This window comes from Ambystoma mexicanum, chromosome 5q (genome assembly GCF_040938575.1).
Source record: "Ambystoma mexicanum isolate Mex_15411 chromosome 5q, UKY_AmexF1_1, whole genome shotgun sequence".
In the NCBI taxonomy this organism is placed as follows: domain Eukaryota; kingdom Metazoa; phylum Chordata; class Amphibia; order Caudata; family Ambystomatidae; genus Ambystoma; species Ambystoma mexicanum.
Genome location: NC_090933.1, coordinates 564,890,598 through 564,909,977, shown reverse-complemented (window position 1 = coordinate 564,909,977; position 19,380 = coordinate 564,890,598). Strand labels below are relative to the sequence as shown.

Here is a 19,380-nt window from a genome sequence, read left to right as displayed (position 1 = left end):
AAGCATGAAACTTCATACGAATATGCCCAGATATCATGCGCACATATGTACAAAATTGTGGACAAATCGGAGGTTGTGTCCCAGACAAAGTGTGAAAATGTGTCAAATCCAGACCCAAGTTCCCACCGCAACGAGGATTGGAAGAGGGTTTGCTAGGTGCCCCTAGGATAATTCAGCATACCCACCCCTTTATCAAACACATAAATAGAGACATCTTAGGACTAGAAAAACACACTGATCCACCCACCATCCCAAATTTGGCGAGGCACTCTGAAGGAGACCCATCCATACTCCTTGTTCCAGACTACAGAAACTTTGCAAGCAGAAAGGCTCAGAGCATAGCTGAACCACTTTCAGCTGGGCCTAACTTCCAGAACCCATCCCTCAACTGAAAGGGGAAACCAAAGAAGCAGCCAGGCTGTGCTGTAACTGCTTGCCTGCCAAAGAATTATCTTCATAACCAGAAGGGCAGATTAAATCCAATCTGGTGCCGTGCTGTGCAGACCAGAGAGTCATTGCAGATCCATTCCAGTCGTGCTGTGCACTGTAGACCAGAGCGCCTTGCTGTCCAGTCCTGCCGTGCGGTGTCCAGAGCGCCTTGCTGATCGCGGAACCAGACCAGTCCGGTGTGCCCAGCAGTCTGTCCCAGAAAGTATCCCGGACCAGAATCCCGGACGGTTCCATTCAAAACATTGGTAGTGAGTATCCATAGCATAGGATTGTCACTAGCCTATGTATTGTCCATAGTCATCCCTATCCAAATCAAATCTATCTTATATCCAGAACTGTATTGTTAGAGATCCTTTTTGTCTTGCCTGAACTCTCTTATCCTATAGTTCTTCCGTAATAATATTCTTAAAATCATCTTTGCGCTGATATATTCATCTGGAGAAGGCAAGCGTCTCGGCGGGCAAAAACCTGATCGGAGGCGTCCTGGTCTGGTGGTTGTGCTGTCGTGTAGTTTTTCTTCATAGTCCATCCCTAGTGTAAAGGAATCTTGTATGTATTTTAAAAGTGCATCCTTGTTTTACATTTTGCCTCTGTCTGAAAAAAAACGACCTCCACGAAAACGTCCATAACTTCTTCATCTTTTATGCTAGAAACAAAATTTAAGTGTCGACTTGAAGCTAACATCCTAAGCTTTCTAAAGAACCCAAAACCGCATCTCAACCTTATAGTTTTTCCGTAATCGCGCTTGCCGCGCACGGAAAAGTTTGCTGCAAATGTTTCGTTTGGCTGAAATCTGTAACGTGTAAAATAGCTTTTCATTGCAGCCGACCTCAAAATTCAGTTTTTAACTTGCTTATTTCTCTCAAATCTTTGCTAGTGTTTGTTTGCAACCAGATAAAGCGGCTCCCCTTAGTATTTCAACTATATCCGCGATTTAAACCATTTTTAGTGTTTTACCCCATTCATTCAAAGCCAACTTTAAAACCGTTTTTGACAAGTTTGCCAATCAATTCTGTTTTTCTCTGTTGATTGTTGGGGGGGGAATTGAGATTGATATATATTTTGTTGAATTCTGCATTCCTGAAACCTGTTCTCTCTCCTTCTATCTCTTCATATTACATATTGGGGCATTGAGGGGTGTGCAGGGGAAATAGTAATCACATTGCCATTTGATTGAACACACACGAGTGTTATTTCTTTGCTGCATTATTTTCCTCATCATTGCTCCTTGTGATTAAAGAGATTGTTTAGTGTGAGATCACCCCATTGGTGATCATTGTATGCCCATTAAAATAGTGTATTATATATTGTGTAATCCATAAATAAATATTTTAACCAGTGTGCTTCCTAGTTCTGTGTGACCGGGGGGGATTAAAAGAGAGGAGCGTGATATAAGTGATACATCGTTCAGAATAAAAGAACTTATAGACACAAATAAGTAATTAAGGGTTTCAGTTGTGCATCCCACGCTAGGCATTGACTTAGGTGAAGTGCCTGTTTGAAATCACTTACAGTGGTTCTGGTCATGTCACCTCCTGGGACTCTGATAATCAGAAGATCTGAACAGAGGTCTAGTCGCATATGCAACACTAAAAATTAAGTCTGTACTCACCATTTCTTTGCCTACTTCACAGCATCCATCAGCCAGGCATCCTTTCCAGCTGGGTATCCTTCCGATGGTCATATAAGCTCCTGCATTGTATCGCTGGTCCGCGTTTTCAGGGTCTCTGGACTGTTTGTGCATTCCTCCTTCGGGGCTTTTTGACAGAATATTTCCTTCAATGGCCTATTGCAGATCCAACCTTCCGCCATCCCTCTGCAGGCCTTTGGTTATCAAACTTGTACCTGCATCTATTCTGGTGGGATCCCCAAGACGCCCCAAGTAGATGTTTGCAGCTTCCTTCACCCTGTAAACCTATCAGTAAAATTTTGTTGAATCCTATTGAAAAACATCCTTGAAAAAAGTGCCATTGACTATTGCACATTTGTAAACTGCATCTCTTGCTATTGTTCCCTTTGAATCCTGACGTTTTAGAAGTCTTCACTCTAATTGAACTACTTGCCTGCGATTTTAAAAGATGTTTTGACTAATAAATCACTGCAAGTTAAAGCCTTGCCTAGCAAAGATGTTTGTACTGGTGTGTTTTTCGACCGATTTTTAATTTGGGAGTATAGATTTTTCTTCTGTAACTAATATAAGGACTTACTTTCTATTAACTATTACATGACTATAACAGAGTGTATGTTTTCAGTATATTCGTTGTGTGTGGTAGTTTGTGTGATTGGTGTACCTTGGTACCAGCTCTCTCTCCTCCTAAGTGTGAAGCCATGCTGCTGGCATGTTACTTTTACGAGAGTTTGGAAAAACATGGTGGACAACCTGTGCACGCACAATATGCTTGGTCTTCTTGAGACCCACACTAAAGAACTTCAGAAAAAGCTCCATAAAGGTGCAGAAAACGCATTTGAACATTTGCTGACAAGACCACATTTATGCAAGCAAAGAGTACTGTGATGCAGAATCTAGATCCAGATGTTTGCAGAGTAGATAACGTTTAAGTACACAGTGGGTGGAGTAGGGTTGTTTGGTTGGGTTGGTGTGGTGCTTCTGGGTCTGGATTTAATCTGATTTGATAAGCATGTTCGTGTAGCTGTACTCACCTGATTTATGAATAAATTCTGTACATTTTAAAAAGTGAATATCTCAAATGTATCTGACCTAGAACTTAAATATTTTGAAGTGTACACCAGGTCCACTTAATTTTTAGGTGTATGTAATTGAAGCAGACAATCTTGAGATATTAAACCTGAAAGCATGTTTTTTTTTTTAATTAACACCCGCTTTTTCAACATGAAAGGATTCACCCCCTCCAACAACTTTGTTGCCCGTTTTTGGATGTGGTTAAAACATTTTTTCTGTAAACCACTTGGTGAACATTTGTGGATCAGTAGCCTAAAATGCTTAAACGTTTTCCTCTTGTCTCGTAATGTTAACTGTGCTCCATCGTACCTAATGTTATCCGCCAGTATATAACAGTTAGGTGGTTGTGCTTGGAACTCTATTGGAAGGTTTCCTCGGTCTGGAAGAAAGAAAGATGACTAGAACAGGTAACATTATTGCAGCCTGGTAATGATAATAGTCTGTGGGCCAAGCAGTGCTCCCTTTCTGGTCCTTTCCACCAACTTCTCCCTTATAGATTCATTGGAATCTCCCATTTGGAATTCCTACTATCAGCATTCCTTGCCTGCTACCTAGCTCCCATGACACCTGAATTATTAGCTATACTTTGTCGTGATGTGACAGATAGGCTTGCATATGTTGAGATCCGGGTTGATTAGTTAATTAACTTCTAAGCAAGCTGTCAAGTTTGTCAGAGAACGGAATCATTTTAATTGCATCTTCTGTGGTGCAGTGAAATTAATTAACTGTATGGTATAAATATTGCTTGATAACCAAATTCTGCATGTTAGCATGTATTGCATAGGATTTAACTATATATTGCGTTTTAACACATTAATTTTCTTTGCTTGTATTGGAAGATCTTGCTAGTTCTGCTCCAGCTAATATTTCAGCAATGCAGAAGTGTAAATCCTGATGATTTCCCATTCTTACTTTTAGTAGCTGGAATATTCTTCACACAAGTGCAATTTTGTTGAAACTTGGAAGATGTGTGTTTGGCGAAGAACTTTTCTGCTATTCTATCTAATTGTGTTCAGAAAACCAATAAAGTGTTCAGATTACAGATGTGCAGATTACAATATGTTATTTTAACTAATTGGGAATGATTTTACATTTAACATTTATTTCAAATATGTTTTAATTTTTTTTTCACACAGGAAAATCTTTTTTAAGAAATCGACTATTCAGGGGTCTTGACTCTTGGCCGTCATCTTTTTGTGTAAGTATACCTATATATTTTGCTAATTAGTGTGCTTAACAGCTAATGCAAATTTAATTAACTTTGAATAGTGAACATTTAGTAGAAGAATCCATTTACTAAGTATAGGTTTTGAAAGGTTCAGTGAAAAGAAATAGAATTTGACTACAAATTTCTTTCATGTGCCCATTTTTCCGCAAGTTTTCATAGTACTTTGCACAATGTTTTCTTAACTTCGTGTTCTTTGACTTATGTACTACATTAAGCATCACATAATTGTTGGTATAACATTGCACAAACATTGGATAAACATATCTAGTATATACCAACTTTGTCTCTGTTATCAGAATAGTTTCTATTATTTGTTGCATGTTTGCATGCGTACGAATTGGTGTCCTGATGTAATACACAAGTGTTTGAAATAGACATAGGATTGTTTTCCTTATTTCAGTGTGTGAAATTTCCCCTGTCTCAAATGATCCATCCAGATTGGTTAGCTGTATCCTTTATACATAACCAAAATCTACTTAAACGGCACAGAGTTAACTCACATACATCTGAAGTGAATTCATTTGTTTTCCAGATTCCTTTAAAGTGGATAAGTGTTTAGAGGGTGGTAGGGAGAGGCACATAACTATTATGGAGCACTGATCCCTCTTCCTCCACTCTCTATCCAAAATCAGGATCTGAAACTTAATTTAATATTATACCAACTCTGTACAAAATAATTACATATTTCTTTTTACATTAACATAACTACCTACTACATTTTCTCAATTGTATATTCTTGTTAGATCTGCAACCATATCATCATTACACTTTCTTATTATATATGCTTTCAATGTGCCATTTGGCCCTTTATTGAGCCATACGCATGGGCACTCCTGAGAAAGATGAGTCACATATGTACTTTTTTTTTCGAGTACTCACACATGTTTTAGGAACATGGTTAAGGTGTTAAGGAGAATTCTCACTTCTGTGCTAATTCCCTTCAACCTTAGAGACCCCTAGCTCTTTTGCTGGACTTTTTTTTAAATATGTTTATTTTAAATCAAGACAAGGTGTCATGTCAACAGTACAAGAATGTATCGAAGTATGTTCATACATCTCAATAAAGCATTACCTCTTCCCACCCCTCCCTCCCCATAATCCGTGGACTCGGCTGGGCGTCGGGCATCCCAGGTCCTATTCCTGTTCCTGGAGTGTGCCTTCCCTGCCTAGGATCCTTCTGGCCAGTTGGGGTTTATGAGTTACACCCGGGAATTTTCGGTCATAGTCAAGTATTGGGGGCCCCACATGTTTTGAAAGTGATGGAGAAGACCCGCCCTGATTGAAGTCACTTTCTCCTCGATCAATATGTCCCATAATTCCACCCACCAGAGGGACAGAAGAGGACCGTCTGTAGATGTCCATGAGCGGGCGACCACCATTCTCCCTGCCAGGAGGCATTGGGACAGCAGCTTAGCTTTGGCCCCAGACCGTGGATAAATCTGCGGGACAGGGGCGCCCAGAAAGAAGAATGGGTTAGGGTTCTAGCGGGAGCCTAGTCTGTGTGATCTCCACAATGACAGTTATACATTGCTTCCAGAAACTTTGGACCTTTCGGCAGGTCCACCACATATGAAAAAAGGACCCTACCTGACCGCATCGCCTCCAGCAAGCTGGGTCGAGAGTATGGTTCATATGGTGGAGCTTCAGGGGGGGTAGTACCAGCGTAGCAGGAGTTTGTAGGAACACTCTCTCTTGGTGATGCAAGTGGATGAGGAGTGAGCCAAGTTCAAATGTCCACCCACGATTGGTCCTCCATCGGGTGGCCTAGGTCTGCTTCCCATTGTGCCATGGATCAGAGTTTTGAAGGTGAGGAAATCCTTCTGGAAGCGTCTGTACAGTGTGGAGATCTTGCCCCGGGTTGGGAGGTCTTTAAGGGTTAGTTGCAGGGATATGAGGGGGCGGGTTGCTGCTTAGCCGGTTTGAGGGTGGGAGCACCAGTGGCGGAGCTGGATGTAAGTAAATCGGTCATGTTCCTGGAGCCGGAAGGTTTCCTTGCATTGTTCGAAGGTGCGAGGAGCACCTCCTTCAAAGAGCTGTCCCAGAGTCTCTAGGCCTCCTGCAATCTAGTTTCTGAGGTTTTGGGGATTTGCCCTGGGAGAGGAGGCTGGGTTCAGGAACACCGGCGATGAGGGGCTGAGTCCTCTTGGGATCCTCTTCTGTTTCAGGGCCCTGTCCCAGACTTCCATCGTGTGCTTGGTGGATGATAGAAGTCCTTGCCACCGCATTGGGGGGTGAGATGTGCGAGAGAAAGCGAAGGGGGAGAGGCAGGCATAAATGTTCCAGTTCCACCCATCTGGGGCGAAAATGTCATGCCTGGTTACACGCCAATTTTGCATCCATCTGATAGCCCTGTAGGTCTGGGGCCCTTAGGCCGCCCAACTTTGTGTTCCCCAGCATCAGTCCTTTGGGAATCCTGGCCTTTTTCCCTTTCCAAAATGAATTGCAACATTTTCTTCTGCAGGCCACGAAGGGCCGGTGTCGGGATAGTGACAGGGAGGGACGAACAGTCATAAAGGAATCTGGGGAGCAGGTTCATTTGCAGGCAGTAATACGGCCCATTAGTGATATCTCCTGGGGTGCCCAACGCTTCAGGTCAATTTCCAGCTCTTTAAAGAGTGGGGGAAAGTTCACGTGATAAATTTCTTTTGTATTGGCCGGAATTTGGACTCCTAGATATGTGATGGCTCTCTTCTCTCACTGAATCGGACAGATTGGGATTAGAGCCTCCCGTTCCGCTGGGCATATACCCATTCCTCGGGCCGCCGACTTGTTGAAATTGATGGAAAAACCCCTGACCCTTCCGTAGCTATCTATTACAGTTAGGGCATGGGTTAGTGAGGATCAGGGTTCTGAGACAGTAGCAGAACGTGGGTATCGATGTTCAGGAGAGCAATTGGTCTATATTTGGCAGGGTTCATTGGGTCCCCTCCAGGCTTGGGCAGGAGAACCATGACTGATTCTTGCATGGAGGGAGTTATGATGCCCGTGCCCCTAAAGGAATTAAAGAGTTGTACTAGAGGAGTAAGCAGCTGGGGCCGGAAGATTTTGTAAAATTTGGTGGAATAGCCATCAGGGCTCAGGGTTTGAGGGATTTTATAGCTTCCTCTACCTCCTCACCTGTGATTGGCGCATCCAGGATGTCACGGGCTGAGTCCCGCAGTCTGGGAAGTGCTGCTTTCTGTAGATATTCTGTTTGCTCCTTCAAGTCACGTGGTGTTGCGAACATCACCTGTACCAGGTGGTCTGCTGCCAAACTTTGTTCTTCCTGTTCGGAGTACGGTAACCTGGCCTTTGGGTCCCGAAGTCCAATGATTTTATTATTCCTTTTCGTTTTGGAAAGTTTAGCCACGAGTAGTTTGTTCGCTTTGTTACTCCTGCGTAATAAAACTGCGTAGTAGGTTTATTACGCAGTAACCAGTAAACCAGTAGGTGTGCTGTATGTTCAGCGTAATGGGCATCAATCTTTTTCTACGCGATGCGGATGGCCCGTCGCGTCTTTGGGGACCAGCCTCTCTCTTTATGAATCTGTTCTGCATTCCTGAGTTCATCTTCAAGGATCAGGTGGGTCTGTCGCTTGTTTTTATGGAAAGTGACTCATTGAGCTATTAGCTCCCCATGTATCACCGTCTTCATAGCATCCCAGGTGTTAGCGGGGAAGTGTTTTTGCTGGGGTTTTCTCTAAAAAAATCCTGATTGATGTCTCTATTGAGTCTCTCAATGGCATTTCGTTAAGCATCGGGTCGTACACCGTCCATCTGCGTTGAGCGGAATGGGATGGTTGGTGTTCCCGAACTTCAAGGGTTACTAGGGCATGATCGGATAGGATCCTTGAGCCTATGGTTACATCATTGGTGTATGCTAGTAGTTGCGTGGATGTCAGGAGGAGGTCTATTCTAGAGAAAGTTCTATGGTATTCTAGAGAAAGTTCTATGGATATAGGAGTAAAAGGAGAAATCCCTTTCCGAGGGTTGGAGTACCCGCCATTGGTCTACGACCTCAAGGGATCTGAATACGTGTAGGAGTGAAGTCTCCAGAGGAGGGCGGGTGTGATTTATCCTTTATGGGATCAGTACTCCACTAAAGTCACCGCCCATGACTATCTGGCCCTCTTGGAAAGGAAAAAGAGCGGAGCTCAGTGTCTCATAAAAGGTGGGTTGGCCTAAATTAGGAGCATAGGCTGAAATAAAGGTATAGAGCTGATCCAGCAATAGGCATTTCACTGCTATAAAGCGACCATCTGGGCATAATTTCACATCCAATATTTGGGGATTTAGCCCCCTTTTTAAAGAGAATCGCTGTGCCACCTTTTTTGGTGCCGCCAGAGGCAAGGAATTGCTTAGGGAAGTGATGCGAGCGTAGACACCCGAAGTCTGTTGGCATTAAGTGGGTCTCCTGAAGCATGGCTACTGCTGCATTTGCATCTTGGAGTTTTTGTAAGATTGATTTGCGCTTGGTGGGAGAGTTTAGTCCGTTGACGTTTAGAGAGACAAACCTCAGAGTATGATGTTCCTGGGCGGGAGGTGAGGGCTCGGTGGAGTTGGGTGGGGGGGGGGGCGGGTGAGGTAAGTGTGGCTCAGCCAGCATATAGAAAGGTTTGCGACCGCTCGACACCCTGGTCCTGGATTTTATGCTTAGATCTCCAACGGAAGAGCCAAGCTGTAAATAAGGGGGTCGAGGGGGGAACAGTTTTGTAACATTGGCAGTCCCCCTGGCCAACAGGGCCAAATAACTGCATTCAGCCAACATGGCTAGAACTAGGTGTAGGAGACTTTAGGATTTTTTAATTTTTACCTGATTTGGATTTTGTGTTTTCACTGTTTTTGGCAGTCTGACAAACTCCATAGGCATTTACTTTTTGTATTGTGACACACAGCACCTTCAGTGCAGCGTCACAGAGAAATCCTTTAGATTTCTCATAAAGTTGAAATACCTTTTCTTGTGTGAACTACTGTTCCCAAGAATAGTAAAGTGAAATTGCTTTACTTACCATTTCTCTTTGTAGGTCCAGCCCACACCATCTTATGTGGAGTGCTGGGGGGTTACCTAGTAGCCCTTATCCTACCTTCTCATGTAACATTTTTACGTTACCCTCCCTACTTTAAATGGCTGGTGGCAGTGGTTTAATTTTCATACCATTGTGCTTTTCTACTGCAGGCTGAATCCTCAGCTGCAGTATACCACCCATAGGTGACCATTTTGTCAAAATGGCCCCGGTCTTCTTGTTTTGCAATTTTCTGTTTGTGAGGTCTTTCTTGGGTTTTACTCTGCGCGTTGGGCCAGGTTTGAGCTCTTTGTTCATTTTGCCTTTGGCGGGCTTCAGTGTATCTGGAAAGGCAGGATGTGAGGGAGGTTCCCGAAACTCTCCTGTCCTTTTTCTCTAGGAATGACTGCATGCAACCAGTCCTGATTGGGTGGATGGCTGTCCTTTGAGGACAGCCACCCTGCGGTGTGATTGACGGCCTAGTCTGTGCATGAATGGGAGAAACCTGCTTAAAAGATGAGGGTTTTAGGACTAGAGGCAGAAGCGACAACTGGGAGAAACACCTGATGAAGAAACAGTGAACAAAGCTTGCTGCATCCTCCTGGACCTTTGAATTGCCCAGCAGTGAAGACCTGCTGCTGTGCTTAAATTCCTTTTTCAATCCGACAGAGAAGCTCCGGAAGGAACGACTTCTTCCCTTGAGTTTGTGGGACCAACTAACGCCGAGACAAACTCCACTGGACCTTCTTCCCCGACTAGCTGTACTTCTTTGATGCTGCAAGAACCGAGTGCCAGGAGTCGAGAAATTCGTAGTCGAGTACAATGCCTAAAAATTCGGCCAGAAGCTCCAGGAGTCTCCTAACAACCCTCCAGAAGCAGGACAACCAGAGCTCGAGTTCCCTCACCAGAGTGCAGGACACATGGGGTGAAGGAAGCCCAACCAGTATCCGAGATCCGCAACAGTGCTGTTTACCAAGGGCTGAAACAGCAACGTGCCACTGAACCAAAATGAGCCTGTAGCTGCCGACGACCTCCAAAGTGCTGCCGCAGGAGCCCTCCAGACATCCTCCCTCTTGTCCCCACCACTGAGGCTCATGAACCCAGGGTCTGCACCGCTGCAACAGGACAGAATCCAGCTGGACCACTCTTCAATCCAGAGGTACTGTTTAGAATTGGGGTACTTACCTCAGTGTCTTTGAGCTGTGATTTTCTCAGTTTGCACTTGCAGTGACTTACCTTTTAGAGTTGATTCCAACTCTGCTTTTCACAGGCTTAACAGCTTGTGACCCTACAAGTGATTTTTCTACAAACTCTCTAAATTTGTGCTAGACTTTATATCTAAGATGTGCCTCAGCTCCATAGACTGTGTTCCAATTGACTTTGGCTGTGCTGGCTCCCTGCAGACTCTTCTAGCCCATTCAATTTGATATTGTTTGTCCCTCATAGGTGGTAACTTGTTTTAGACTGTTACTGCTGGGAAAGGCTTGTCTAGATCTCATTGGACGATGTAGTTGTCCTCACATATACTGAGAACCTGTCAAACCTTGTCCTTCCTTAAACCTTTCCTTTCAAATGGATTGTGTCCTCCCACGTATTCCTTATGTTTGACATTTCCTTATATCCAGCTTGCTACTTCGGAAAAAAATGTTCCCCAGTAGAGGGTGCTGTACGTCAATGCCTGTCGAGTCGATGTCCCTCTGAGGCCTCTGTGCCGATGTCGACATCATCACAGGTATGAGTAGCGCGCGCAGCATCCGTTGCTCAGTTCCGTTTTCTGTGCTTCATAGCTTCGGGAACGCAGCACTCGGTTCTGTGAAGACATCGAAATTCTTTGATTTTTCAGTGAAAATTCCTATGAAACTTCGATGACATGGCCTCCTCATCGGCCGTCTATGTCTACGCCCTGGGCCGGTTTAAAAAAATGCCATGACTGCAGGGCTAAGATGTCTGTGACGGATCCACACAGGTCTGTCTGTGGTGCCGGGGGCAGAGCATCCATGTTCTGAATGCGACAAGTGTATGTCTATGACAGCCAAGACCTTGAGGGGGAGCACAGAGGGATATTGGAGAGAGGGAAGTCACAAAAGTCTGTTAGGCAAAGTTTGTATGCAGTACCCTTTGGGACCACTACACCCAACTAGGACTATAGTTGTAAGCAAAACCAACCTTTGGTATAAGTCTGTACTACACAGTTTTGTGGTAGCGTTGCTGAGCAGCCAGGCTTATCTCAAGAGGGAATGTGAGCTGTAAAGATGTTACACAGAGGTCTATAATTACAAGTATTCAAACAGTCTCTTATAGTCAAGGTTTCTTGGTAAAAAATGTATTAATTTATTTCACAGTCAGTTATAAAACATTCACTAGAAGGAGACAATATATGTCCAGAAACATATACTTCAGTACTTCACAATATCAGGTTCTGAGACATTTAGACTACTTTGAAGGAGGAGCAAAATGGCATTCAGAGCATTTCAATAAGGACCAAAAAGTCATAAGTTAATATAACGAATGTTACAGTTACTCTTAAACAATGCAAATAGTTTGAGTACCCCAGAGGAGTTTATTCAATGCAGTAGGTTAGGCCAAAGTCAATGGACGAAAGTCTTGTATAGGATAAAGCAGTTCTGGAAGTTAAACGGAAAAGTCTTTGCCAAAGTTCTCAGAAGTTTGTAAAAGAAAGATTCATATGTTGGGTCACAAGCTGACTAGGCCTGCAAGTTGCCAAAGTTTCAAGCACTTTCGCAGTGAGAGGTAAATTCTCTAGGTCAGGTTTACACAGTACCTTACAATGAAGAAAAAGATGCAGCTGAAGATGTCTGTTCCTGGCAGTTCCTGCAGATATCACTGTTCCTGAGCCTCAGTCATGGGGACAAGAGGGAGGACGTCTAGGGACTCCTGCACTGGGATTGGTCAAAAAGCTAGCAAAGGCAAATCTTCTATTCCGGTAGTTGTGTTCAAGCACACAAACTGGTGTCCTTCTCCCTGGCTATTCGGTTTCCTGCAGCACTCTGAGGAAAATACAACCAGCTGAGAGAATGGTATCCAGGTGGCTTACGAGTTGATTGGCCGCACCAACTCAAATGGAGAAGTCATCCTTGAAGGGCTTCTCTGTCGATATGAACTTGACGATTCGGACCTGCAGCAGGACTTCACTGGGCAAATCAACAATCCAGGAGTTGCAGCAGCCGTCCTCTGCCAGCTCATCTTCGGTTCTTTGATTCCAGTTGTTGACTCTACCTTAAGCCAAGAGACTCACCTTTTATCCAGTTTCCTCCAATTCATTTCAGCCTAGCTGCCACTCTCCCAACAGGGTGGCTGTCCTTGCCAGGCAGTCAGCCAGCCAATCACGCCATAGTTCATTTGGGTCTCCTAGGAGACTAAGCACAGGGAGTTTCGGGCACCTCCCTCACTTCCTACCCACCCCAGACACTCAGGCGCCAGAGGCGGTCTTCAGTCTTGAAGACCCCCTAATGCATAGGAACAAAGGGACCAAACCTCGTTTGGCACGCACAGACAAACTCTAGAAGGACCTTTCCAAAAAGAAATGGCAAAAAAAGAAGACCGGGACCCGTTTAAACAAAATAGGCTCAGGCGCCATCTTGAAAAACAAGGCTTCCGTGATTTAATGCTACCGGTGTTCGTGGTCGGGAAAAATCATGGTAGTTCATTGTAAAACCACTGCCACCAGCCATTTCGAGAGGAAAGGGTAGCATATGACTGCTACATGAGTTTCTAGACATAGGGGATACAAAGTAACCCCTCCAGCACTCTATGGTAAGATAGTGTGTGCTGGGTCTAGGAATTTGAATAGACTAGTAAAGTCAATTTCACTTTACTTTCTCTGGGAAATAGTAGTTTATCCCAGAGAAGGTATTTAAACCTTGGGACAGCCTAAAAGGCTTCCTGGGTCACTGCACTGAGGGTGCTGTGTGACACATGTGAAAAGATGATGCCTATGGAGTTGTCTAAAACTCCACAATCGAAGAACACAAGCGTAAAACACACATCAGAATTCTTGAGAGAGCGGGGAAAAAAGGCTTGCACTCTCTCCAGGTAAAAAAATCAAGTCTTCAAAATCCAGCAAAGTTGCTGGGGGTCTCTAAGGTGAAGGGAATTGACACATTTTTGGGAATTCTCCCTAACAAAGTCCATTACACCATCCAAACGCACCTCTGACAATTTGAGGCCTTCGTCTCCTCGTCAAAAAAAAAACTCCTGATCACACTCTCGATGTCATTCTTCCTCTTCGAAATACAGCAAGAAAAGGCACCATAGTTCGCCGTCTACCTCATCCTCCAATTCACCTGAGAGGGTTATTTGTGCAACGAAACACAGTTCCTCGGCACAGTGGTAGGAATTGCGTAACAGCATGTTAAAGTTGTTCGAGAACACGGCCTTGGCCCCCTCGAAGGCACCTAGAGGCAATACCCCTGGTGAAACAACTAAAAAACACAGAACCCGTGAGTCTTTGACCTTCATTTGGGGAGACTCAACAAGAGTGTGAAAAACCCTTGAGTCGAGAAAAATCCTCTGTGACGTACAAAAAGTCTAAGCCGAAGAGTGCGTCATCGACGCCCTCAGCACCTCCATCGAAGGATAAGGCATCGACGCCTCGTGTGTCGACCTCCTCGACGCCGTACAAGACTATACCTTTGATGATTTATTCAAAGACGTTGACATTACTGTCGATTCCATCTACGACCTCAAAGCCTTTGACGGTTCCATCAAATCCGTTGATTTCGACTATTACTACGCCAATAATGACATCCATAGCGCCTTCTTCTTTTACATTTGAAAACAATTACACACCACAACCTCGTTCAGATTATTTTAAGACCCTTTCCTCAATCTATGAGGAGGCAGAGTCATCTGAAGAGGGAAAGACCTTTTGGTCTTGAGTATGGGACACCTTCTGTCCCAGAAGGACTGTTGTCAGAAGAATCTAGCATGAAACATTTGCAGGACTCCTTGCATGAAGCAAGTGGTATTGATACTTCCCCAGAAGTTGATTTTGGTTGGCCTCATTCAGGGGATCACGCTGAAAGCAATTACAGAATGCTTATCACTAGGGTGATGGAGTATATCTGGTGGTCCAGACCCACACCTGTATACGAACAAGATGACCTAATAGATATACTTGACAAGGGATCACAGGAGGACCCTAATGTCCCATTTCACAAGGCTTTACATAAAAGGGTATCTACCAACTGAGAAACACCAGAGGTGATCCCTGCAGTTCACAAAAGATTGACAGCTAAATGTAGACCATCAGCTTTGGATCCTCTATATCTCTCAAAGCACCCAACTCCAGAAAGTCTGGTTGTACAAGCTGCAACTTCTTCTGGAAAGCAGAATGCATATCCTACAATTCCGCAAGATCGTGATGACAAGAAGTTTGATGCCATAGCCAAGAAAGTTTTGTCGGTATGCAGCATGGCACTAAAGTCTGCTTAGCCACATGCACGCTGGCGAGATACACGCACACCCTTTGGGATTGTGTTTCAATGGTGGCTGACCATATCCCCAAAGGGGAGGAAAGAGACGGTTTTTTTAACCTTATCAAAGATGGAAAGGACGCTATGTGTGAATCCCTCCAAACCGGTCTCGACTCTGTTGACAGCATCAGCAGAGCCATCGCGGCTAGTACAGCGATCTGCAGATTTGCGTAGTTGCAGAAGTAGGGATTTTCCCCAGACGTACAGTCCAGACTTCTCAACATGACCTTTGACGGCACGCATCTGTTTGGAAGTAAAGCTGATGAGAGTTTGGAGAAGCTGCAAACTTCCAAGGAGGCAGCCAAATCCCTTGGAGCTGTGATAAGGCAAACTCCAAACCACCCCAAAGATGCGCCATGGAGGGGTAGGTCTTTTCGCTATTATTCCACATTTGGAAAGGGCAGAGGACAGCGTGCTTAAAGAGGACAGAGACGATTCCCCCTTGGTGGACGGGGTAGAGGTACTAAGACCGCAACAGCAGGTGCTACTTTACCCTCAGCATCTGTGTCAGCCGCCCTAAAACCTCTCTGAGGTCTTATTTCACAAAACAGTAGGAGGCAGATTAACTCAACATCTGACAGAATGGCAGGCTATTACTTCAGATGCTTGGGTATTGGAGACAATCACCCAAGGCTACTGTCTGCCTTTCCTACTAACACCTCAGAGTCATCCACCTGAAGACAACTCTTTGAAGATTCTGGATCTGCTCCTTATGCAGGAGATTTTAAGCCTGATAGAGAAAGCTGCTATAGAACCAGTGCCTGTAGCGGAGAGGAACAACAGTTTGTACTCCCCTATTTTCCTAATTCCCAAGAAGGACAGAGGATTGAGACCCACCTTGGACTTAAGAGACTTGAACAAGTTCTTCAGGAAGGACAAGTTCAGGATCGTAAACCTTAATCGGATCCTTCAGGCCCTCCAGCTTCAGGATTGGTTGGTAGCATTGAACCTCTATGATGCTTACTTTCATGTGCCTATCCATCACAAACACAGAAAGTACCTGAGGTTCGCCATTGGCAACTTGCACTATCAGTTTCAGGTTCTTCCATTTGGACTAACCTCTGCCCAAGGGTTTTCACCAAGTTAATAGTGGTTGCGGCAGCGAGTCTCAGGAGAGGGAGGGATTCATGTCTACCCCTACCTAGACGATTGGCTGATCAGGGCAAATTCCCCGGAATAAACCCTAGATCATCTGACTTACGCGTGCCACTCCCTCCACAGACAGGGCTTCTCCCTCAACTTCAAGAAGTTCCACATGGTACCATCACAAAGACACCAATTTATCGGAGCAGTCCTGGATTCATCCCTGGGAAAAGACTCGACACCAGAGGTGAGGGCTCAAGACATTCTACAGTTGGTGAAAATGTTTCAAAATGCCCAATATGCTCCGGCCTTCTATTTTCTGTGGTTGTTTGGCCTCATGGCATCCTGCATTTTTCTGGTGCCAGAGGCTCGCCTGAGAATGAGATCCCTACAATGGGCTCTCAGGACTCAATGGTCACAGTTCTCTGGAAGGATGTCGGATCTCCTACAAATCCCACACAGAGTCGCACTGGACCTTCAGTGGTGGGCCTGTCAGGAAAACATCTTGAAAAGAGAAACCTTTGGCAACTATGGCCGGCGATAACAGTAGTGACGGACGCCTCACTCATGGGGTTTGGAGCTCATACCAACGATTTGACCATCAGCGGCCGTTGGTCTCCATCAGAGTCCAAACTACATATCAATCTGTTGGAGCTGAGGGCAATCAGACTAGAGCTGAAGGTCTTTCTGCCATCTGTACAGGGAAAAAATGTCCTGATAATGACGAACAATACAGTAGCCATGTACTACCTCAACAAGAGAGGAGGCGTAGGATCACTACCACTGTGCAGAGAGGCAATGCAGCTCTGGTTTTGGCACTACAAGAAGGGATATCTCTATCGGCAGTGCATCTAGCCGGAGAGAAGAAATCGACGGACGCTCTGAGCAGGCAGAGTGCAGTCTACAAAGAGTGGGAACAAGCTCAGGAAGTCCTTCAAGAGATCTTCGCCCTTTGGGGATCCACTCAAGTGGATCTGTTCGTAACCAATCCCAACAGGAAGTGCAAACTCTACTACTCCAGGGAATTTCCCCCGAGAAGAGCTCTAGGGGACGCGTTCGTGGTGTACTGGGAATTTCCACTCACGGAATAAGGAGGTTGAGGAGGTTCAGAAAGACCATGATCCTAATTGCCCCAGATTGGGCCAGGAGAACGTGGTACCCGGACCTTCTAGACATGTCCATCTGTCCTCCGATTCGTCTTCCACAAAGAGAGGATCTTCTCTCGCAAGAGGAAGGTCTGGTTCTCCATTCGGATATCAGGACTCTGTCTTCACTCATGGTTTCTGAGAGGCTGAGATAGTATAGAGATAGAAATGCTGACCCTTTTTCATGCAATACACCGATGGTATTGTCATTTCTGGTGCACTTAGCAAATATGGGACACCAGATTGGTACGATCAAAGGTTACCTAGCAGTGCTTTTTATTTTCAAGTATACTGCTGAGGAAGTCTTCTACTTTAAAATGCCTCTAATGTTCCCCCACCCCCAACTCCTTTTCAAGTCCCACTATGGGATCTAAATGTGGTCTTAAACTTTTTAATGGGTACTCCCTTTGAACCTCTTAGTTCGTGTCCATTAAGACGTCTTACACTGAAAACAGTCTTTTTGGTAGAAATAGCATCCGCCCGAAGGGTGAGTGAGTTACAGCCTCATCTTGCAAGGCTCCTTACACTGTCTTTCACAAAGACAGATTAGTATTAAGAGTGAAGCCTAAATTCCTTCCCAAGGTGCCATCTAAGTTCCACATCATTCTGAGGATAACCTTGCCTTCTTTTTACCCTCCTCTACATCCGGGGAAAGAGGAAGAAAGGCTACACAGACTCGATCCAAGGCATGTATTGAGCTTTTGCATTAGCAGACTTGCTGCGCTGAGACAAACTGACCAATTATTTGTGGGTTACACAGGTCATAAATTGGGTCTAGCCATCACCAAACAAACCATCTCTAGGTGGATCATTTTAACAATTGCAGAATGTTACAAGTTGGCTGGTGAAGACCCTCCAGAACAGATAAGGGCCCATTCAACCAGAGGTATTGCAGCTTTGTCAGCTCTTCAGAGAGGCGTTCCAATAGAAGATATTTGTGCGGCTGCCACATGATCGTCTGCACACACCTTTACAAAATACTAGAGCCTGGATTCCTCCAGAAACCAAGAATCTAAATTTGGAAAGGCAGTACTACACTCTGTGCATACTTAATTACTCTAATTGTACTCCCTCCTCCTGACTATATTACTGCTTTGGGAGAATATCAAAGATAAGGAATATGTGGGAGGATACAATCCATTCGAAGAACAAGTTACTTACCCCTGGTAATGTTTTTTCGATTGGATGTTCCTCCCATGTATTCCTGATCACCCCTCCCTTCCAACCACGCAGTAAAACTTCCCTTGTGGTTACAGTCTGCGCTCCCTCAAGGGTAGTAACCATCTAACTTAAGACACTTCTTCAAAACGGAACTGAGCAACAGACGCTGCGCGCGCTACTTATACCTGTGATGACGTGGACATCGGCACAGAGGCCTCCGAGGAACATCAACTCGACAGGCATCGACGCACAGCGCCCTCTACTGGGGAAATATTTTTTTCCGAAGCAGCAAGCTGGATATTAGGAAATATCGAAGATAAGGAATACGTGGGAGGTAAGTAACTTGTTCTTCTGCGACTTCAGAATCTAAAAAGTATAACTAGTGTGATATATGAATGCCATTATTATCCTTGTGAACGAAGTCACCTCAGGGTGTAGGAATTGTGTAAGAAGCATATGTTATGTTACTTGGCATTTATATAGCACTTTATCATTGGTATGACCTCAAAGCGCTGGTAGGTTGAACGGCCTCAGATCGTACTTCAGGTCAGTTGAGAGAGGTAGAGACGTAGGGTGCGTGGATACACCAGTTATGTGTGCAGCTGATGTAATTGCTTGATAACTTCAGCACCACACGTAATGCTAGGATGCTGCTATCCGTTGAATGTGTACAGCCTTGTGGGTGGACACCCAGACTGGGCTCTGGCTGCGTTAGGCCTGAAGGACACATATGTGAGCAACAAGGCCAGAATGTGCTTAGCTAGCTGCGTTTTATTAGGGTAATGAGGTGTCCATGGGGTTATGTTCGTATCTGAACAGCTAGGCCGAATTAGTCAGGGGTATAGCTGTGTTCTAGTTGTATGATGGTGTATAGTAGAGAGTAAGCATAGTGATGTGATAAGATCGTTATCTTTAAAGCTCCCGAGACCAGGCATGTGAACAGGATGGCGGGGAATGCAGCGACACGCAGACACATAGAGACAGGGGGAACAGAAAAGCAGGCTGCACAGTGATACAGCGTGGCATGTTAACCTTCACATTCGCATTTCCATCTAGATGCGATTCAGGATAATGTTTGCGACTCCTCCCAAGTGTGGGGAATGCTGACGTTTGCAATTCTATTTAGAATCGACTAG

At 44.8% G+C, this 19,380-nt stretch overlaps 1 protein-coding gene across 3 annotated transcripts in view; it reads left to right on the top strand.

Annotated features, from left to right (window-relative positions):
- The window catches only part of RB1CC1 (RB1 inducible coiled-coil 1), a 1,537,866-nt gene that overhangs the window by 452,285 nt on the left and 1,066,201 nt on the right, over positions 1–19,380 (top strand). For all 3 annotated transcript variants that reach the window (XM_069621043.1, XM_069621041.1, XM_069621042.1), the window contains exon 11: positions 4,288–4,349. In XM_069621043.1, coding sequence (XP_069477144.1) covers positions 4,288–4,349 — 62 coding nt within the window. The remainder of the gene's footprint in view (positions 1–4,287; positions 4,350–19,380) is intronic.